The sequence below is a fragment of the Sander lucioperca genome, chromosome 23 (assembly GCF_008315115.2).
Source record: "Sander lucioperca isolate FBNREF2018 chromosome 23, SLUC_FBN_1.2, whole genome shotgun sequence".
Classification (NCBI taxonomy): Eukaryota; Metazoa; Chordata; class Actinopteri; order Perciformes; family Percidae; genus Sander; species Sander lucioperca.
The window spans coordinates 19,485,626-19,508,396 of record NC_050195.1 but is presented as its reverse complement, the minus strand read 5'-3'; the positions used below and the strand labels follow the sequence as shown (position 1 = coordinate 19,508,396).

The 22,771-nt window shown below is 39.2% G+C and overlaps 2 protein-coding genes across 4 annotated transcripts in view; one reads left to right on the top strand and one right to left on the bottom strand.

Moving 5' to 3' along the window:
• smchd1 (structural maintenance of chromosomes flexible hinge domain containing 1) overlaps positions 1-12,302 on the bottom strand; it is a 32,423-nt gene extending 20,121 nt beyond the window's left edge. The window contains exons 1-17 of one of the 3 annotated variants that reach the window (XM_031292875.2): positions 11,958-12,302; positions 7,841-7,916; positions 7,086-7,244; positions 6,897-6,979; positions 6,572-6,705; positions 6,360-6,474; positions 5,557-5,676; positions 5,247-5,413; positions 4,160-4,253; positions 3,831-4,047; positions 3,617-3,737; positions 3,005-3,185; positions 2,812-2,860; positions 2,604-2,677; positions 2,018-2,215; positions 1,814-1,927; positions 1,258-1,364 (exon numbers count right to left, since the gene is read on the bottom strand). In XM_031292875.2, the coding sequence (XP_031148735.1) occupies positions 1,258-1,364; positions 1,814-1,927; positions 2,018-2,215; positions 2,604-2,677; positions 2,812-2,860; positions 3,005-3,185; positions 3,617-3,737; positions 3,831-4,047; positions 4,160-4,253; positions 5,247-5,413; positions 5,557-5,676; positions 6,360-6,474; positions 6,572-6,705; positions 6,897-6,979; positions 7,086-7,244; positions 7,841-7,916; positions 11,958-12,089 (2,141 nt within the window). In that variant the 5' untranslated portion in view covers positions 12,090-12,302. The remainder of the gene's footprint in view (positions 1-1,257; positions 1,365-1,813; positions 1,928-2,017; positions 2,216-2,603; positions 2,678-2,811; positions 2,861-3,004; positions 3,186-3,616; positions 3,738-3,830; positions 4,048-4,159; positions 4,254-5,246; positions 5,414-5,556; positions 5,677-6,359; positions 6,475-6,571; positions 6,706-6,896; positions 6,980-7,085; positions 7,245-7,840; positions 7,917-11,957) is intronic. The other 2 variants (XM_031292876.2, XM_031292877.2) reach the window with 2 other exon arrangements.
• Positions 12,303-12,329: 27 nt separating this feature from the next.
• On the top strand, positions 12,330-22,536 carry mettl4 (methyltransferase like 4). The gene is made up of 8 exons (XM_031292878.2): positions 12,330-12,769; positions 13,824-13,889; positions 14,969-15,329; positions 15,636-15,705; positions 17,145-17,319; positions 17,431-17,537; positions 17,620-17,711; positions 22,205-22,536. The coding sequence occupies exons 1-8, from the start codon at positions 12,542-12,544 to the stop codon at positions 22,459-22,461; spliced, it is 1,356 nt and encodes a 451-aa protein (XP_031148738.1). The 5' UTR covers positions 12,330-12,541; the 3' UTR covers positions 22,462-22,536.
• Positions 22,537-22,771: the final 235 nt, after the last annotated feature.

Sequence of the window (22,771 nt, the reverse complement as noted above, 5' to 3'; positions counted from 1 at the left end):
TGTCTGTGTGTGCATTGTTTGGAGCAATAACTCCACCTCCTCATCTGTCCAGACAAAATTGTTGTTCGCTTCGCGCTACTAGGGAGAGGAGAGGGAGAGAGACGGAGACAAGTAGAAGGAAGGTTCTACGCAGGCGCGCTGACTTGGTGGATCGCATTTCACACACTTTTGCATCACCATATGCACGCAGATTTCCCTCCCCCCCATAACGTTCGTCTAAACGCGGAATAAAAAGTGAGAACGCAACGCCACTTTTGCGTTTTCTCTTCAGATCGTTTCCGACTAAACATAGCCTTAAACTACTATGTCTAGTCAGGACAAGGAGATAAGGTGGGAGAAATGAAAACGTAACGCAAAATACTTCCAATTGATAACACATTTATTACCAATGAATCACATCTAAACTGGAATTACCGACTTGTGGTTATATGCCTCCGCCAACCAGTCAAGTTGCGGTTGAGATGCATGTCTGTTCAGACTTACGATATACGTACTTAGACTTTGAGGCAATTTAATAAAAAGTCTAAGTATTTTTTTGGCAAAAATGGATGCTTTACACACATCTTCAACCCGAAAGCACAGAAGATCTATACAATCACCGCCGTTTCAAGGTGGACCCCCAAAATTAGTGTCACTAATTCAGTATCCAACCAAATAACTTTTATTTTCTTCATTTCATTTGTGAGTTGGAAATGATGCAATTTCATTCTGCTGTGCACTTGCCCTATGAAATAGAACGACATCTATGACAATGTCGAATCCATTACATTCCATTCTGTAAAAACTCTGAACAACGCCTCTCTCATCTATTTTAATGGGTCTCATAAATTTGTATCATAAATTGTTACACTGTTTTTTTCTTGCTGAAGATGAATCTGTGTGAACCTACCTGAACCAATCCTCCTTTTCTCTGGTGCAGCTTCTCATCTATCTACTCTCACGTCATCGAAGTGAATGGAGCGATTTTTCGAAAATGTACATATTCTTATGTGTCTCATTAAACCTTTAGAACATTGTGAACTAAACCCTGCTTCATGTCACTTTGTTGTCCGAGATCTCGTAACTGCTTTCAGAGTCAACTCATAGAGGTCAAGCCAGTTGATGACAAACGACAAAACAATCGTTACATAACAGACAAAGTAAATCTTGGATCTCTAAATGTGAAATATTTGTGCTGTGTAAAGGTATATAGGGTGGTCTTGCTTTGTGTTATAAACGCATTGTAAAGCCCATATTGGATGCTAAATGCTTACTCACTTGGCAAAGTCTTTGTCGATGTTTTTCTGAATGGCTTCATCAGTGGCGCTCTTGTCAATCTTGGAAATGGCTATGGTCTTGATCTTGTCGTGAAATGCTTTGGGTTCCTGGGGAAACAGATTTGTTAATCAACATCCTGCTAAATAGTAGTCAGTAAAATCAAAAAAAGTTATTTGCCATTTTCACTGAAATCAAATGCTTTACGTAGTACATCACACGTATTCCTACATATAAATGTGGAAGAGAAGCGATTCCAGATTTAAAAACGTGAGGAGCCACCTTAACCCTGTTCAGGTCTAAGGAGTCAGCAGTTTCCTGATGCCATGTTTGAGTACAAGATTTCTGTGTAATACGTTATTTAAGCTTTCAAAAAGTCAAACATTTACTTTCAGTTTTTAGTTGTTTTTTTTTCAAATAAAATCTGGCAGTTGTTCCTTTATTGAACATACAATGGCTTACATTACAAAGACAGCAAGATAAAGAGACAAAAAGGATTGACATGCAAGAAAAACTCTTACTTCTATCACTTTATCAAACTACAGAATTCCTTCCTTACCAGAGCCACTTCGACCAGTCCCCCTGTGGCAAAGACATTTCCGTCATGTTTCCCATACAGCAAAAAACGAACCACGCTACCATACAGAATGGGCAGTGTTTTCTGAGACTTAACCTGTATGAAGAAGTATGTTGGCATCAATACAGAATACAGAATGATCAGAATATACACTCAGAAAAAAAAGAAAAGCAAATTGATGCTCACAAGTTGGCCCGTTTTGTAAATGTTGCCGTCCCATTCGATGGAGGAGAATGTCGCCCAGGGATACTGATCTCTCTTGACAGGCACATCTGTTCTTGTTATGGTCTCCATATAGCCCATGAACTTAACTTGCTTGTCCCACTTCTCGTGACAGTTTTTTAGCCACTGCGTAAACTCCTTCTGAATGTTACCTCTTTGTTTCTGTGGACATGGAAATAAAACAGTTCAACAAAACACCTGATGGTTCTTTTAGTTCTTAAATTAAAACAAATGGACTAAAGCTGCATTAAAATTAAGATATTTGTCCACTAGAAACTCCAAAACGAGTTGTGTATGGGGAGGCTGCTGAAAGCTGTGACATTCAACCACACGTCAATGTGCAGACTGAAGAGCCAAAATAATGAGCTAAAAGCTGTTTAGAGCAGACTTGTGCTAATCTTCTTTCTGCACTACAAGAAACCCGTTTTGATTAAGCCAAGTAATTTGATTCAATTTTAAAATTAAATCTTTTGCTTAATGCAGCTTTAATCAATCCATAGTCTAGCAACATATCCTGCTGAACTTGTTTTCTCTAAACTTGTTTAAGCACCTTGATTAGGGATGGATGTAGCAGCCGCCCTGTTCTCTCTGACTGATCTTTTGTCTCTGTTACACTCTCGCTCACTAGGGGAATATGACATACAAAGAATGTCACTGATGGGCTTACTCTCGGACTCTATAACATACCACAAACAATAACTGATTGATACATTTATTGACTCATTTCCTGTCTTTAGGTTTTTGCTATAGTTAGGCACCTTGATCAGGGAGGGAGGTAAGTGCAGATCTTTTCTTTTCCTGTGGACACTTCCAATAATAAAAACATCAACAGCGATAAAATAATCTGCATGTAACTTTGTATGCACTAATCAATCTTAAAAATACTGGAAAAACTCTAGAATGTGGGGCAGCAATTTGTTCTAATTATCAAAGAAATGTGTATATGACCACCTGTCCATTAACAATTCGTGTGAAGATAGTGTCCTTGTTCTTCAGTATCAGCTCCAGCTCCATGAAGGTGAGCTTGTTCGTGCTGACCATAAATCTGTCATCAGTGAAAAGCACCCCTGACACCCGACTGTAACACTCTGCAAGTTCCTTTGCTCCTTTACTCTGACTACACCAGTCAAACCTGTAATAAATGGACAGCATTCATGTAAGAAGACCAACATACTGTGCTAATACTGTAAGAAATAAAGTTAAAGTTGGGTTCTTGCCAGATAGATATACAGCTGGAGCCAGGGGTTGATTAGCCTAGCTTAGCATAAAGAGCATAAAGACTGAAAGCAGTGGAAACAGTTAACCATGCCCTGTTTGAAGTTTCAACAAAACTAGGACGACATTAGAGTCTACAGCAACGCTACCAACTGCTAAGCTAAGCTAACCACCTGCTAGCTGTGGTGTCATTAAGAGATACAGACATCGGAGTGATATCAATTTTCTCATCTTACTCTGCAAAAAGCAAATAAGCATGTTTTTCACTATGTTCTAACTCTTACATAACAGGTAGCAAAAATGTATGAACTATAAAAAGGATGTAACAAAGTAGTTTAAAGTATTTACTCAGATACGGTGGTGTACGGTATGAGCCGTCCATTCCAGAAACAGTTAAATATCGGCCTTTTCCTTCTTGCCTGATGCAGGACTCTTGACTCATTATCATCGTTGTCATCATCAAGAGAGGCTGATAAACAAAAAAAACTAAATAAACTCCACAATTTGAATCCAAATCAGCCATTTGTGATTAAGTATATTCAATACAATAGAGTTTGAATACCTTGGGCAGCATCAGGGTCTTCAGGGTAAGTCTCCTTGTCATAAAGGAAGGGATGATAACGAATAATTCCCTCCACCGTGCCAGTGTTTTGTTCAGCGTAGGCCTTAAACTCAAATGTGTCGGCAGCAGCATTTATGTACAGAGTCTGCATGTCGTTCTCAACTTCCCTAAGATTCATCGCACGGGGACATCTGGGAGGCTTCTCCCGCAGAGTGATCTGATTAAAAGAGTTACGTGATAATATTAACTGCAGTAAGGCATAAGCAGGATGCTAAGAAGTAGAAGTCACTCTTGTCAACAATGAAACCCTTAAAGACCAGTCGCCTCACCTGAATGTCAATGTTAGGGAGATGATCTGAATATGTAGAGCTGCTACTCATGTTCTTTCCATCGGCTCCATGAATGTAATAGTGATATGTGTGACTGAAATATGGACAAAACACATCCTTTTACATTAAATCAATGAAACCGGTCAACTTGGGACCACGTTAAAGGGTAACTGCCGTTTTTTTCAACCTGGACCCTATTTTCCTATGTTTTTCTGTCTAAGTGACTGATGGCAACAATCTTTGACATTGGTCCAGTATTAAGCAAGATCGCTGCATTCGGCAGCAGCGAAACAAGCTACAATGTACATTATGGGGCAATTATCCAGCTTGTATTTACCTTCACGAAAGTGCTTGTTTTGTCACTGACAGTGTCTGACAACATTATGGAAAGGATTTCTAAGGAGGTCGACCTTTATGTAAAAGAGTAAGATCCTTTTTTTAAACATAAAAACATCCGCGAAATCTCGTTCGCTACACCAACCAGACTCCATGTAAATACACAGTAATTTTAGCAATATAAAATACACTTCATTCAAAGTCGACAAAAACAAAATATAAACTATGAAAAGCCGTTTTGGGTCGTCTTTCCACTTTTCAAACAACCACAACTCTAGTTTTGGTTGAAATAAACACATAGTTTACCGATTTACATGTGAAAATATGTTGGCTCTATACACGCTAAAAGTATTGTTTTTTTAAAATGGAGTCTGGTGGGTTTAGTGCTAGCGACTTCAGAGCTGTTTCTGGTTAGACAAAAAAAATTGTCAAAGAGGTTTTAAAGGTCTATCTCTGATGGGATCCTTTCCATAATGATGTCAGACACTTAGAATATTAATCTGAGCCTGTCAGTGGCAAAACGAGCACTTTTGTGAAGGTAAATACAAGCTAGACAATTGCCCTATTAACTTACATTGTAGCTTGTTTCACCGCTGCCGACTGCAGCGTTCTTGCTTAATACTGGACCATTGTCAAAGATTGTTGTTCCCATCAGTCACTTAGACACAAAAGCATAGGAAAATAGGGTTGAAAAAAACGGTAGTTACCCTTTTAGACTTTTGAGTATATATCAGATGGTGAATGAACTCACGCTAGCTGTCTGGTCCACACTGCAAAATCGTCTTTCAGAAATTTTATATGCTCGGGCAAGACTCCCATAATGATCACGGCTGTGAAGCTTTCCTTTCCAGATTCCTCAGCGATAAGGGAATGGAGGAAGTGCTCATCATCTTTATTCACATGTGAAGAGTCACCAACCTGCAGGATGAGGATGAAACATCACACAGAGGATAAATAGCAGTAATGTTAACACAAAGAGCGTCAATAGCTTCATATCATAATTAAGTTATAAATGTGCATTTACTTCATCTGAACAGAGGCTTTTAAAACAGAGCTCTTACCTTCCTGTTTTTAATGGTCCCACTGTAAATATCTTCTTTGTTCTTTTCTTTTCTCTCAAAGTCCTCTTTGGATAGAACTAGCTCATGAACATCTGGGGAGCCAACTGGTTTAGTGATCATCTAATGAACAAAGGAAACCAAATTATTTAATTTAATTATTTTTTTGCTTATTCATTTAAACAAAGTCAGTCTGGCGACGCAGTAGGGGCTCTGGCACAAAAAAAACAGTGACCACTGGCAAAAAAGATTAACCTCAACTTTTGCTGCAACATGTAGCATAATAGAAGCAATTAATATTAATTAATAATCAATTAAGATTCAAAATATATGACAATAATAACCAATAACTCAAAATGATCAGTCAGTTCTTGTATAGTACTTCTGTCTTAGGGAAAAACCAGCTTTTGCATGGCTTGACGAACCACGAGTTTCGGTTCTCCCTTAATCATGTGCAACCAGTCCTATGAGGTTTGTAGGTATTTGAATATTTGGTATTTCCTCCATTACCGCTACAAACGCAATGTCAGGAGGCTGGATGTGTTGGCCAATCAAATACATGCAAGGGCACATGCCTGGGAGATTGCTTTGTAATGTGAACGTCATATTCCTGCTGTTTACCTCCCGATTGTCACAATAAAAGATAAAATAAATGTCACTGTGATAACTTTCCAGAGTTTTAAAAGTTTTATGAACCAAAAAGTACAGAAGAAAATAGTCCTGGGCTACATTAGTATTCCTCTTTTTGGTAGTCGTTAATGCATCTGGTGATGCTGCATTCTTAACTATTTTCAAATAAGACATACCCTGGTTGAGTCTCCGATGTAGAAAGCAGCCTGTTTTCCTCCAACTCCAAAGTAGGATATATCACTGTTGAGACTACGAGGGACAGAATCAGGCCGGACATACCCCTCTTGCTTACTGTAGTGGAGTAGTAAAATGATACAACATTGGAAGCATACCGTGGACAATCATGGCTAAACTGAGGCTAGAAAGTAAGAAGGTAAAGTGCACCAACCTTCCAAATGTGCTGTTTTCCCTGGAAAACTTAGAGAGTCTGTACACTGCCCAGTTATTGAGCTGTTTAGAGGTCATCCCGCACCCATTATCTAAGACAATCACTGCAGGTTTCCCAAGAGTTTCATCAAACATCTGATAACACACAAACACAGAGAGAGAGAGAGGAAGAGAGAGAGAGAGAGAGAGAGAGAGAGTCAGTCAATATTACAAATTTAGGCACATACTTTTTTAACTCTCTGGACAACATGACATCAATGTGAAACCAATATGCAAAAGGTGAAGGTGACATATTTGGTTATAAGATATGCAACTGCAGAACCAACCATCCTTATTTCTATCATCCTCACTCCTGTGTTTTTAGCTGTGGCTGAAATAGAGTTGTCGATCAGCTCAGCAAGTGCGTATGCTGGAAGAAAATAACAAAAAGTAGCAAGTTATGAGTGATGCTATGCAGCTTAATGTTTCTGTCCATCTCAGGTATACTACTTTAATTATACTATATAAGCACTTACGCAATGATTTCTGGCCCGCACTAGCGTAGTACTCATACATTCCACTCCGGATCAACGTATTATAATGAGGCTTAAACGTGATGGGCTCCTCTGTTGCCACTGCCAGAGCTTGGTCCTCCCGTTGCAACAAGTGGAGGGTGCTGTCATCCTGAAGCTTCTCTACAATGAAAGAAATTCACCATTGTAAACTGACATAAATACTGACTTATAACTAGGGCTGGGTACCAAATTCAATACTTTTTAGGCACTGACCGAATTGCCTTTAAAAGTATCGAGAATCGAAAAATGCCTCGTCATTCAATACCCAATTTCAATCCCTAAAGAGTAAATCTCATCATTGTCAGAGTGCCAATAAGGCTTATTATTAGATAGAACATTATTAGATCTTGGTAGAAGCATGCTGCATGTTTGTGCATGAAAGTGCCGTGATGTGTAATGTTGTGGTTTCTTTTTGTTTTAATAAAATTGGTATCGAAAAAAGTATAATTTAAGAACCGGTATAAAAGTCACGGTATTGTATCAACATTTTTGGACGATACCCAGCCCTACTTATAAAATGAACTGAGAGTATCAACATTTAAAACAAACAGAAAAACACAGCACATTAAGAACAAAGTAATATAAATGTACAGGGTGATGACATTTGCAGTACAAATTACCAAAGTTTAAAACATATTTGTTTATTTATTTTTTTTATCTTTAATTAATAGCAGCATATTGTTTACTTTTGCACCTACAAGGATGGATTTACTCACCAAATTTGTCAAAATCCAGGACTGTTCTGTCCGTCGTGACCAACACAAATGTTTCATGTAAAGGGATTGCAAATTTCTGTAACAAAATGTCAAAACTGAGTGTTAGCCTAATTGTTACTTTTTTTGTTTCAGTTCTTAATTGTAGCTGGAACAATCATTGATTAGTCCAGTGGTTTATTTTCACTATAATTCCATCCATAAGTAACACAATGACAGAATGTTAACTATTTACAGAATGTTTCATCTATTTATAAAAATCAGATGGGGGACCCTGGGACAAAATCTTATCAAATGGGGATCCATGGTCTAAATTGTGTCAATTTGGTGATGTTTGCCGTGAAAAAGTTTGGGAACCACAGGATTAGTCATAGGATTAGTTGATCAACAGAAAATGGAGCGGCAACTATTTTAGTTATTGATTCATCGTTTCAGTAATTTGTCAAAAAAAACTGCCAACCGTTCTCCAATGTAAGGATGTGTTGCTCTTTATCACTGCGAATTGAATTTCGTTGGGGTTCAGGTTGTTGGTCAGACAAAACAAGACATTTGGTGATGTCAAGAAAGCTGTGATCAACATTCTTCACTATTTTCTGACATTTAATAGACAAAACAACTAATCGATTAATTGGAAATGTTATATTTAGATTAATTTAGAATGAAAATATATATTTTTTTGCTGATAGCATTTCATTTGGTCGAGATATGATAACGTTTGAGTTTGGTAGCTAGCTAGGATAATTAGTTTGGTCGTAAAATGCGCACACTTTAACGTAGCAAAATTCTTTTGATAACTTTTGGTCAGGTGCATCTGGAGATGCGTACCAGGTTTTGTGCAGATCGATCGCATGGCCTAGGAGGAGTTCGAAAAGTTGTTTCTTGTGCATTGCACGATATTGCGAAAAAACTTCTTAGTGGAAATGGGCGTGTTCTATATCATCAGATTCAACTCGATTCAAGGAACACGTGGATCAGGGCTCCAGAGTGCGACCAATTTGGTCGCATATGTGACCAAAATTTGTAAGGGTGCGACTAAGATTTTTCCTAGGTCGCACCGGTGCACCTAACATCCTTGCATCCGCTGCCTCTCCACTAACGAAACAATGTTGTTTATATCGATATGGTTTAATGTTGCGTTACGTGACTCATTTCTTCTGTAAAGCCGTGCCTGTGTTTGGATCTCTCCTCCGCGCAGCCCCGCCCCCATTCACTCACACACGGCTCACCTGCAACATGGAGAGACACAGCGCCGCCTGCTGACATTTGTCTACAGTTGTAATTGTTATTAACACAGCTGTATATTAAGTATGAGAGGGAAACCTGTATTGGTACCAGTGTTTCCGCTGGTAACTCTCTGTTATTGCGGCCGCCACGGCGAAAAACACAGAAGAAGTTATTGAATGGAACTAACTTCAGTTCGTTGAGTAATAGCATGTGAGACGGAGCCTGCTGGACCTGGGTGAGAGATGTGACCCATGGCCACATTATCATAGTTCATAAAAATGCAGCGCAGCCAGGGACGATACAGACATTTCATACACAAGACGTGTGTAACGCCACTGACCCGCCAAAGCGCATTCGACCCGTGCTGGACCCATTCATAATGAGTCAGCCGTCACTCTGTGAGTAGCATACGCTTCAGTCCATCGTACTCCCCCCCTCTCCCTATATGAGCTACTGGGCTTTCCGGGTCTGTTATTGTTGTTGAAAACAAGTGAAGGAGCTTTCTCAGAGATATATATATTTTTTAAATATATCCCAGGCTATTTATTTCAGATAATTTACATGTGTTGCAGCTGTATATTTTCAAATTGGGCAGGAAACCCTGTCTTTGCATTTTATTTTAATCACATCTGTTTTAATAAAAGAGCTTGTGAAAAGTGGCTTTGACTTAAAACTGAACATTTAGCCCACTTTGTAAAAATATTAGAGATAGAGATATATATTGTGTATCGCCATTCAGCCGAAAAATACAGAGATATGATTTTTAGTCCTGGACTAGTGGAAGATCTGATAAGAATCAGTGTGGAGGGGCCCAGTTTGGAGAATTTTGATGCTAGGGAGTGTGGCAAGCTGGTTTAGCCAAGGCCAAAAAGGAAGAAGGCCAAATTACAGGTGTTGGCCATCTGAGGGGCATTTAACAGCAAGGGGAGACCCGCTATAAGACTTTGAGTACAGTATAATTGTGCTTCAAATAAAAAAAAAAAAATGTACCAACTCCTTATTCTTGTTTAAAATAATTGACATAATATATATATATATATACACATACATACACACACACACACACATACATTATATATATATATATATATATATATATATATATATATATATATATATATATATATATATATATATATATATATATATATATACACATATACACATATATATACACATATATATATATATATATATATATATGTGTGTCGCACCAGTGCGACCAAGGCAAAAAGTTAGTCTGGAGCCCTGTGGATATAAGGGTTTCTAATGTGTGATGTGTAATGTGGGAGTTATAAGCAGTGTTGGGGAAGTTACTTTTAAAAAGTAGTGTTTGCTCATTACTTCTTAAAAAAGTAAGACACATGCAGCCTCTTTTCTGGAAATCTTTGTGTGTCCGTACAACTGACACAAGTCCACAGCGGTCCGCTGCGTGTATGTATGAGGCCATCTCCACCGCATCCATCTGTGAGGTTGTCAGCTTTGTGTCTGCCTGGCTCAGAGCGCCATCCAGCAAAAAGCCACAAAGTTTAAAACACTCTCAAAAGTTAGCTTTGGCCACTTCTCACTTGCCATGATTGCTCTGCTACCAGCCTCTGTCACGTCCCGTGTGGAGCTTGTGAGCGCACAACTGAGAAGGCAGCGTCGCTATCAAATCTGTCCCTGGGAAAAGTAACGTCAGTAGTAGCGCGTTAAACTACTTTTCACCAGAAAAAAGCAGTTACATTACTGGTAACTGGTTATAGGCAAAAACATGTTTGACGTCATTATAGCACCACCTAGTGAACCATATGTGTAATTTTTGGTATGTGAGGTCCATACCCCACTGTAGGTGTGGCCTCAGGAGTGGCTCTAGATCAGGGGTCACCAACCTTTTTGAAACTGAGAGCTACTTCATGGGCACTGAGTCATACGAAGGGCTACCAGTTTGATACACTCTTCTGAAATAAAAAAAATTGCTCAGTTTGCCTTTAGTAATGATTCTTATCTATGTGAAGACACTAATTAATGATCAGTTAATCAGTTAATGATTTCTCACAATAATTATCAACAATGACTTAACAAGGTAGGAAACAGATAATATCAATATTCAATTTTCATTTTTATAACAGGCCTAAGGGCTACTCATGTGGTCCTTGGGGGCTTCCTGGTCCCGCGGGCACCGTGTTGGTGACCCCTGCTCTAGATGGTACCCTCAAAATTTCGTAAAAATCAGATGAGCTGTTCATGAGATATTTAACTTTTTGTACTTGTAGCGCCACTAGTGGCCAATTTGTTGGGGAGCCCCAAGAATCTAAAGTTTCGCATTGTTAGCATTTATTTTGGCCAAGATATGGCAAAGTTCGTGTTTTCGTAGCTAGGTACACAAATTTGTTTGTGCGTAATTTGCGCAATTTTTATCCGATAAAAATTATTTTTATAACTTTTTGTCAGGTCGGTCTGGAGATGCTACGTACCAAGTTTCATGCAGATCGGTGGCATGGTCTAGGAGGAGTTCGAAAAAGTAGGCTTACAATAAATCGCGATTTTTCGCGCATAAAAGTCTAGGCGGAAATGGGCGTGGCCTATATCGGGAGATACAGCTGAATTCGGGGAACGCGTGGATATGTGTATTTTTAATGTGCGCTGTACGGTTTGGGAGTTATAGGGACAAACCCGTATCTCTGCTATAGCGCCACCTAGTAGTGGACATTTTTTTTGTCCGAGGTCCTTGCAGGGAAAATGGCACCCCCCCACCATGTACGGTTTAGGCTGTAGCGGGACTTTTAGGCGGAGAAAAATAATAAGAAACCTTAGGAAAGCAATAGGGTTCCATAGCTCCGCTGGAACTGTGAAACGCGTTGCCTTGCAAACGCGGTTCCCAGCCCCCTCGGGCTTGGACCCATAATAATATTACCCGGTGCAGAAGTTGAAGAAAGCCATTGAAGTCCAAACCACTTGTTTCCAGCAATTTCCCCGTAACTTGCTGCTTGTTTTCAGAGCGGCGGTCGTAAACACGGATCCTTCTGTTGACTCTTCCTTCCTCCATTTAGGTGCAGAGAAACGCTGAGTGCTACAATTAAACGTATTCAACTTCAGTGTACCTTAGCCAACTAGCTAGTAAAGCTACGTACATTATAGTTTGCCGTTTTCTTCGTCCGTGTGTAACATTAACACGACTTTTCACATATCCTGACGTTGATTAAACTGTATTTTATGTGTTGCCTCCTCGCAGCCTTGCCTTTAAATCAAAGGTGGTAAACACCGCTATGGAAACTCGTTGGGGACACATCACCGCCCTCATCTACTTCCGCGAAATGAAAACAGCAGCACGCAGCTGAGCCGAGCACGCGTTCTACTTTCGGTATCATTTTCAGGGAAATCGAGTTGTTTGTCCACTTTGTTGTTGGGCGGGACATGTCTGCTGCTGAACCGTAGAACCACAGCCAATTAAATTATCGTTTTAATAATGCCAGCTAGTTTTAACCAGTCGGTTTCACAATGGCCGTGGTGGTTCTGAACACGCAAGGCTGGGTTTTAGATGCACGCTCACTCATTGATCAGGGGTATTCGCGTTGCATCCGATTTAGAAATAATAATCAAAAGTCACATATAAAGTGCCTTTTCAAAAGGCAGTGTTTTCAGAATGTAAAAATCCATTATAGTACCAGTGCTACCGTGGATGGAGGGAACACGGATATGTTGCAGAAAACAGACAAACCGTCAAAGGTAAATATCGGGCTCCAAAAATTACTTTACAGCGACGACTGCTGGCGCTAGTGCTGTATTCACCTAGAATAACTGCTGTCTGTGACATGTGATAGCCTACATCTATTTAATTCAACGTCAATTTTCTTGTGATTCTCGAAGCAAGTGCACACAAAGCTAAAACTAGGCCTAAAGCAGTTCAATACAATTGCCCTGCAATGATCCCTGAAGATTTTCATTTAATGGGATTTTTGTCCACCCCATTAAGCTATATCAATGAGGGTAGACTTGGAAACGCCTCTTGGCATAACGCAATACAATTCAGTAGCACCACAAAGTACAACCTCCAACATGATCAGAACGTTGAATAGGCTACCTATTCTAAGACAAAAAGCGAACATTATGAACTTCATAATGGAAGGATTTATTGTAGTAGACTGCATTATGAACCAGCAACTGAGCGAATAAGGTGTCTTTAGAAATCAGAGTTATTAACCACCTATAAAAATTATAACAATTTTGTACAAATGTATTTGTTAATGCTGTGAGACAAATTCATTCCTCACCTTAAACTGTTTAGTTTCCAGATAACTGAACATAAATGTCTCTTTTTCCAGTGTTTTAAAATGTGTTTATTTAAAGAGAAGTGGGGAAAACATAATCGGCACCTAGCCTACTATGTTTTCCCCACTTCTCTTTAAATAAACACATTTTAAAACACTGGAAAAAGAGACAGGGCAGATTTGATCAAATATTGTTTATATTATAGAAAAGGCTGAACATAGCAAAACAAAGAAGGGTTGCAACTATAAATATTATGTCTCATTATTGATTAATTTGATTGTTATCCATAAAATGTCAGAAAATAGTGAAAATGACCATTATCATTTGCCAGAGCCCAAGGTGGGGTCTTCAAATTCCTTGTTTTATTTGACAATTTGTCCAAAACCCACTTATTTAGTTTACTATCATATATGACAAAGAAAAGCAGCAAAATCTCACCTCTGATAAGCTGCAGCCAGAAGTTGAAAAGCTGTGCTTACCATTAATTATTCATCATAAATTTGACTTTCAGAAAAGGAAACGAAAACACAGTGAACTCAACCAGGGGGAAGTTGATTCACAGGCCTTCCATGAGAAGGTAGGTTAAATCTAATTCTTTAACTTTGAGTCTTAGCTGCATGTATCACCGAAAGAGACGACTGAAATGAATGTGTCACAGAGAACAATTTTAACTACTTTATAGACTGCTGGTTAGTCCTGCAAAGTTAACGCAGCACAGTACAGGAGTTGACCCCTGAACAGAACGCAGGCACAATCTTATATAAGCCTATCGTTAACAATGAACAAGGCACACAATGAATAGATAACTGTTTACAATAATTAGGATGAATAGGACTTATAAAGGATGGTCTGGTTATCTAACTTAATTTACCACTTAGTCACGCACATCCTCTACAACCTAAGATAATAATGCCCCATAAGCACTTAAGTACACATTTCTTTATGCCTCAGGCACTTAGTCAGGCAGATATGTCGCAGTGGTAGGTCAGATAGAGCTGATGCAGCAGCAAAAGCTTAACTAATTTAACCCTATCATAGAGCTGGGCAATATATCGATATTATATCGATATCGTGATATGAGACTAGATATCGTCTTAGATTTTGGATATCGTAATATCGTAATATGGCATAAGTGTTGTCTTTTCCTGGTTTTAAAGGTTGCATTACAGTAAAGTCATTTTCTGAACTTACCAGACTGTTCTAGCTGTTCTGTAATTTCCCTTTACCCACTTAGTCTTTATATCCACATTACTGATGATTATTTATCAAAAATCTCGTTGTGTAAATATTTAGTGAAAGCACCAATAGTCAATACTACAATATTGTTGTGGTATCGATATCGAGGTATTTGGTCAAAAATATCGTGATATTTGATTTTCTCCATATCGCCCAGCCCTACCCTATCATCAATTTATTATATATTATTGTCCTTCTGTCACAAAACATCATACGGTTTCTCCATGAATGAATACAGCATTCATTTGAGGTATACTTTGGTTACATATTCACTAAAGAGGTTCATCTAAAGTCCAGCAGTTTAAGGTGGTTACATTAGGTGGTTTCCTACTACATATTCTATGCATTTCCAAATACAGTCTCTTCCAGCACCAGTCTCCTAAATAATAATGTATAATATAATAATGTCTGCTGATGCAGATCAGGTCTGTGGTCCTGGAGGGAACCAAGTCCTTGGTGGACTCTGCCCGATCCCTCGGATATCTAAACAGTGCAACAGACACAGTGAAAGAGCCTCTTCCCTCTCAGGAGTGCAGCCTCGCAGCTCTTTCTGAAATGGCTAAAGAGCTTCCTCTAGTGGACGATGACGAGCACGAGGAGTGTGTTCAGATACTTGTTGCTGAAGATGGCCGTACGTCACATGTCGACTTGTTCTCTCGGGTAACAGAGAACAGGGCGGACTGGGCTACAGTGGTCACACTGATGGGAGAGGAATATGTAATACCACCACACACAGCCTTCCTGCTTTCTGATTTCACAAGAATACAGCCCCTAGTCCACTGTGAGTACAATGTCGGGAACTGAAAAATGTGTAAACATCTGTCCATCTCAAGCAGATTTAACAAAATGTCTTACAGTTGTAGTCACTGCATGGATGTGGTAACTTCTTTTGAAAGAAGAATACAATTTAAAAAAAGAAGCTTTAAAACCATGGGGGGGGGGGGGGGGCATAGTGGCAAATTATAAATGGTAAATTAATGTATCATTGTAAATAATTTTAGCATGACTTATGTGTTTCTCAAGAGAGAGCATTATAGTTGTCTCCCAGCCTGACATTGTTTACTAAAGGTGCTCATTTCCCACACAGATGAAAGGAGGTTTGACTTAATAGTTATGGATCCACCGTGGGAAAACAAGTCTGTGAAAAGGAGTCGCAGGTAATCTGGCATTCAAGCACTTTAGAAGGTGTAAAGCAGAAAAGATGATAAGATAATTTGTTATTATTATGTATCTCCAGGGATTACATTTACATGTTACAACCGTACATGAAACAGGCTAAAAGCAACTGTTATAACTAAATAATAAATAATATAAGACATTAAATTCAGCAGCTATGGCATGCAGTATATACATTACATTACCTTTAACAGTAGTGTAGGGAAAAAAGTACACTCTTATTGTAAATACTTTGTTAAATATTGCCTTGCTAGGTTTAGTCTTGTGATGCCATAACCTTTACCCTAACCCAGACTTGGAGAGGAGGTTCTGTGTGTAACATGACAGGTTTGGGTCAGGTTATTTGGGTCCAAACAATGGTGGAGTAAGGACCAGACATAGGTTAGCAAAACAGGAAATCTAGAATCACCAATGTGCATCCGGTCAGTGTTTCAGCACACGGCGGAGGGGTTTTCACTCTGAAGAAGCTGAGATAGGGATATTAATGAATGGTGTGCATAAAATGGTGAAAAACTCACTTGTGCCTGGCTCCATTCCAAGGTAGTATGATCAATGACGCAGGAATGATTAAGTTATTGCAACATGTATTGTGTCTGCATAGCAGAGCCCATGGCACTAATTAGGCTGTGCTAAGCAAATTGGAAACCATAGGGAGTGTTATGGCAGTGTAGGCCTGAACACTGAAGCCCAGGAGAGTGTTGCCAAACAATGATCTGGCTGGGTCATGAAGATCTGGACAAAATTAGGGAAGAGAAGCAGTTGAGAAGGGGAGTAAGGATTGGATTAAAATATTATCTTTTCAAGGCCATCTTTAGATGTAAGAAACATGATGTACTGTAAACCAGGTGTCCAACTCACATGGCCCTGAAGGCTGTAGAAAAAAAAGTCATGTGCAAATAACATTTGGTTGTCTGTGCACAATTGTCTACTCCTGTATTCAGTTAATGTGTCCGGGACAGCTTAGTTTGCTTGTGAACATGTATTTGTTGCAAATAAACCTGCATTGAGAGATTTTCTGCAATCTCTGGTGTCTTCGTTGAGACATCGTCTGGCTCCTTACACATTTAAAATGAAGCAATGTCTACTGAAGACCCGTTTTTATAGGTCATGGCCCTTATGTGGACATTATCATATTTGTGGGATTTAAAAAAAAAAAAGAAATCTGAATTGTAACAGATTTATTTCTCCTTTTTTATTTATTAAATCATTTTATTATTCCTCAGATTATCTTGGAAAACATTGGGGGGCCCTGACCCCAAGGTTGTAATGTACTGGTATGCAGAAGAATTAGCCTAGTAATAATGCATTTATTCATTCTTATATAAGGCAGTATAGAGACATTAATCAGACTGAAGTAGAGAAGGGTATAGTGGTTCCATTTACACATCATGACCTTTTTAAATATATTTTCTAAACAAAGGTACAGCTCTTTGCCCTCATCCCAGCTCAAACGGCTCCCCATCCCCCTACTGGCCTCCATGAACTGTTTAGTGGTCACCTGGGTCACAAATCGGCCCAGCCACCTGCGTTTTGTCCGTGATGAGCTGTATCCACACTGGGGGGTAGAAGTTGTGGCCGAATGGTTCTGGGTCAAGGTACAGAAACTTTAAATAGATACAGCTGTCAATCATGAACATCTGACCTATTAGTGTTTTCTTATTATTGGTGATTCCAGATATTTTACGGGTTTGCTCTTTTTCCCTCAGGTAACCACATCTGGCCAGTTTGTGTTTCCACTGGATTCACATCATAAGAAACCTTATGAGGTGCTGGTGCTGGGCCGATATCGTTCTGCTGCAGATGACACCACAAGGTTTGAAATGTTTGGCTTATCTGTGTTTATTCTGTTTATGCTATAACAATTAAATAGAATATATTTGTTGAACCACTTTCAGCTCCTCAGAGACGTCAGAGGTTCCTGTGGAGGATCAGCGTTTGGTTGTCAGCGTCCCATCAGCTCTCCACTCCCAGAAGCCCTCCCTCTCAGGTAAATATTAAAATTTTTCTGAAAGCCACACTACTTGGTATATCTAAGAAGTACATTACTGTTATGTTTTGCTATGCCACCAGAGGGCAATGCTGCAACATTAGAGATGGTTATCTTGCTGTACAGCTTCAATGAAAATATATAAATCCCATCACAGTCTGCGGTAAAATACGCAAAAGCAAAGGCACTAAGTCTAAGACAGTTATTTAGATTTGTATGGCTGAAATATAAAATTCTGATTTTATTCCATGTTAGACGATGACAAAAGTTACTACATGGAAAATTATGATTACAGTGTGTTGTTATATGAGGAACGAATACACTAAAGTAATAAATTATTGATTATTACATTATATAAATAGTAATATCACACTATGTGAATGTATAACTTGCTTTTCCACCACAGAAAGTTGTCAGTTTTCTGTAAAGAGTCAAACACAACATGCAGGGTCTCTATTGTTTTCATAATAAGAGGAGGACTTGAATCCTTAACCTATAAAACACGTTTGATTTGTCAGAGTGGAGAGTTGACTTCCAACGTGGACTCTGCTACTTAAAATCAATGTAAAACCTTGACAATGAATATGCAGGGCCTATGAATAAGAGAGGCTTGACGTCATGTCTCTCCCTCTCAGGGGAACGTGATTTATTGTGCAGTATGGAGAGCAAAACACAGCCAGTGTTTGCCAGCACCCTTTCAGGAGCACAGAAAAGCCTCCACCTCATGAAAGTGGCTAGATATTCTTAAAATATAATGATTTAAATGATAATGATGCCATTGTGGAGCTGTGATACCATGGATATTAGGACACAGATTGTGTTCAATCTCCTTGTGTGATTCTTTGTTAATGGCCAAGCCTCTCAGCAGGTTTCATCACAACTGTTTTTTTTATTCCAGTTGCTGTATTTGCTGTTGAAGTTTATTTAATAGCTTGTAATGCAGACAACATCTTTATTTAGATGTACACGGCTGCACAAGATGTACATTGCACTAATAAAGACAAAAATATAGAAAATGGCTTTGCATTTTAAAGAAATGTGTGACTACTAAATGGCCAGCATACAGTATGTAACTGGTGTGGTGTACCTCAGTTGCATCTCTTTTAACTCCAGTTACTATGCCCATTTTGTTGTTCTGCAAGAGGTGAGAAAGCTCTGTTGGTGGTGGGTGTAGCTCAAATCTATGAGTGTTATAATTGTAAATTGCAGTGTGTCATGAAATATTAGAAGGGCTTGACCCAACTCTTGCAGAGCTGCCAGTTGAAGCAGCAACACTTTATTTTTTATGTATTTAACTATTTGACAAGATAATTTAACACCTCTGGCTTGAAGGAGTTTTGTTCACAATAGATTATGCAACTGCTAGAAATATGTCCAAAGAACTTTGGCATTAATCAACCTGAGCTTTCTTGCTCTCATCTCAAGCTCTCATCCCTGTCATTCTGGTGCACTTTGTCGAGCATGTCAGGTCTGCTCGGACTAGTGGGCAGCCTGCCTCAGTGGTGCGAAGCCACAATCATCAGGTCTGGAGCGTTGAGAAACCCTGACCCACTTCTCCTCCCCTCTCAGATGGGGCTCCTATCACTGACATTTTTGGTTGCTATGGAGAGAGAAAGGACACCATTACGGATACAACACATCCTTGCCAGATGGTCAAGCTGCAGAAAAAAAAAGTGTGGTTTTAATTAATTAGGGCACCCTACACCATCAGAAATTGTGAAAAAGTCCCTTCCCAACTCGGTATTATAGTTAGTGGTTAAATGGCTCTTCCTAATATTCATGTCAGGAAGAGGCTCACTTACTTACCCAATTGTATGGGTTACATTACTGTTAATTGGGGAATGGATCTGTGACAGTATTTTTCATTGGCAGCTACAATATTTGGCCTTCTTTGTCAACTATCCCACTTTTAAAAATAATACAATCAAATTTCAATCAAAGGGGTAAATTCAATTTTGTTGAGAATGTGACACTGTAGTATTTCAGATGGTTAAAATCCCTTTGATACACTCTGGTGTAAGGAGCACCATCGCCTCTAGCGACTGCTTGTAGAGCATTTGAATTCTCAATATTGACTTACATTTTCTCTGGATCCTCTGAGAAATATGTCATTGTTGCATTTAAATCTGATCTGTGAAATCTTTAAACAATTCTTAGTTAGTAAGATGAGTAAAGGTGCTAAATTCATAGAAATAAGCTGAGATCCTGTTTTCTTAACTTGCAGTATTCTTTGCTCAATGGTGTTTTTTTTGCCTCCAACGGCACCTTCCAGGCAGCTAACCCTAACCTTAACCCTAAACATAACCATTGCAGCGCTGCCTGGGAGGAGACGTTGGGGGCAAAAAACACCAAAGACCGTATTCTTTTGGTCGCTTGGGGGAGGTGCAACAAGCTGTAAACACAAAATTAGCATACTATCACCTTATACAGAAAACAGCAAACAGCTATTTAACCCAGTTACAGGACAACAGTTTCTTTTATTTAGAGACTTATTTTAGTTTAACATTCACTCCTCTTTTTGCTCTGGTTTGCTTTTCACACTCCCTAGAGAAATATATTTCTTTATAGCTGCTAAATGCTTTTTTCGTTTTAAATTAGCTTCAATTTTATATATAAAAACTCTTTCTGCTAGCTTCATTTTGGAAGACATTGTGCTTATTTGTAAGCAGATAGAATATCTGTTAAGCAGTTTTTTTAGAGGGAAGGAGAAAGGTTCTTAATGTCTCTGTGTGTGTGTGTGTGTGTGTGTGTGTGTGTGTGTGTGTGTGTGTGTGTGTGTGTGTGGCATCAGCACAATAGTAAGAATTTATGTTATCTTGGGTAATAGTATGTCCATTTAGAAGTATGTAAATGAAAATTAAAATGGGGCCAAAAACAAGACCATGGGGGACTTGATATGTGTGCTTAGAATCAAAGTCATATTACATTGATTGAAGGTATAATTGGAAGGATAGATCCACAACATAGTAATAATGTATTCCTATATATATAATAAATATTAATTTAAATTAAATGTGCAGTGTATCAAGGAAAAGTATAAAAGAAACTAGTTACTGCACTGTAATTGAACTATCGGAGCAGTCCTGTAGAACATAATTAGTTTGCTCTCACTTTGTTCATCCTGAATCAACCCCAGAGAGAATATGAGGAGCCTGTAGGCAGAATATGAATATAAAAAAATGAATATGTTACTTGTCAAGAGAATAGTTTGCCTCAGGCCTCTCTTGTCAGAAGTTTTATACATTGTCCCATTTCAGAGTTAATATGACAATTAGACCTTTTATTCTCTGCTAAACTTTGAGAGCTGAGTCACAGGTTGAGGTTGGATTAGTCGGAGAGCTGCATGTTTGGCCTTTCTACTCTGTGACTGCCTCCCTGATGTGCAAAGGAAGAGAAAACGGTAGGCAGGACACCACATTGTGCAGGTTGGATTGGTTTGGGGATCAGGCTTTTGAGCTCATTAACTCCCTGAGTGTTGGCTGAGGTGAGTGTCAGGGTGGTTTGAGCATGCACAAGAGCAGACAGGGGACAGAGTAGCACCGGGGCAGAGGAAGTGAAACGTATTTGGCAGGAATGCTGCTCCTGGAACATCATCTCTTTATAGACTCAAGGTCACTGCCAGTTTCCACATAGAAAAATCTGTGCTGTGGAGTGAAGGAGCTGGGCAGTTGCCAGTGCTGTCCTCCTCTGCCTATTATCAAGTAAAGCTCCCCCCATAAGAAATGGATGCAGTGCTGTAATCTTACAACCTGAATTTTGCAGGCCTCTGGCCCTTGAAAGCCACAATGTTTACTCCTTGTCCGTTCATTTGGAGAAAATAAATGAATTGCTAATGTGTTTTCGTGCCGGGGCATTATTCAAACCTTATCCTCCACCTGTGGATACACTTCTTAATCCTCCAAGTACACACAAAGAACAAGAAGACGGAAAATGGGGCCCCAAGACACAATCTAGTTATAAAAACAGTATCAACTTGATCATTACATGGTGCATTTTCTTAATTACAATTGTGTTTTTTTATTTTAACAGAAACTTCACATTAGATTTTGAAAAGAAGAAAAATACAGGTATTCTTTAAAAAGCAACTTAAATGTTGTTTTTGCTGACATTCAGTGGTTTACATCTTTACCATGCTGCTGTGATGTGGAAACGTACTCCAGGGTATGTCAGTGCATCGTGACATTACTGTTTCAGGTGTGGTTGCAGGTGCAACAGACTTGAAACCAGAGAGGGCAGTAAAACACTGCTTTTCAGCCTTGAAACAGCAAACCTAAGACAGGCAGAAATGGTTGTTTATTGGGACTCTAGGTGAAATTTACGGTTGCTATGTGTAGTCTGTAGTTCACTTTGCATTTAATTTAAATCTTAAGGCGACAGAGCACAAACACAATGCACAGAGAGTGAGAGGAACAGGGACTCAATAAGGGACTTATTTTTTGCCCCAGAGTGGGTTAAACTAGCCACGATAATTCCTAATTTCTTTCTTTCTGTAGAGGTGTTGAAGCCCTACATCGGAGCTGAAGCAAAGTGCTTGGAACTGTTTGCCCGAAGTCTTCAACCTGGTTGGACCAGCTGGGGCAACGAAGTGCTGAAATTTCAGCACACAAGCTATTTCACTTTGACGCCTACAGATGACGTCCCAAAAGACGAGGCTGCAGATGACTGCACAGACAAACCCACACTCACACCAGTGTTAAGTTCACCTGGAGAATCCTCTCGTCACGGTCACTGTCCCACCACTGTGGACTAATGACAGACCTTCAACATGTGTCTCATCAGTACTTCAGTGTGTAATTAATAAAGATTCAACACCAGAATACTTCTATACCAGTTTCTTTTGATCTGCACTTATCATGCATGTGGGACCTTTGGTTTCTTTGGAGGGGGTCTGGGTACATTTTTAAAATAGTGAATCGCCGGGCTGATGATGCATTTGGAGAGATGAAAGTGCATTTTTGTGCAGCTATGTTTTTAACTTCCCACTCTGCATTTAGATAAACAACACTCACAAGTTTATTTTTTTGCTTTTTTGAGTAATCTTTGGCACAATATGTGTCTTA

Coding starts and splice junctions, on each gene's coding strand:
- mettl4 (XM_031292878.2), top strand. CDS start 12,542: ATGGCCGTGGTGGTTCTGAACACGCAAGGCTGGGTTTTAGATGCACGC. Junction 13,890..14,968: donor CACAGGCCTTCCATGAGAAG/GTAGGTTAAATC, acceptor CTGCTGATGCAG/ATCAGGTCTGTGGTCCTGGA. Junction 17,538..17,619: donor GCTGCAGATGACACCACAAG/GTTTGAAATGTT, acceptor AACCACTTTCAG/CTCCTCAGAGACGTCAGAGG.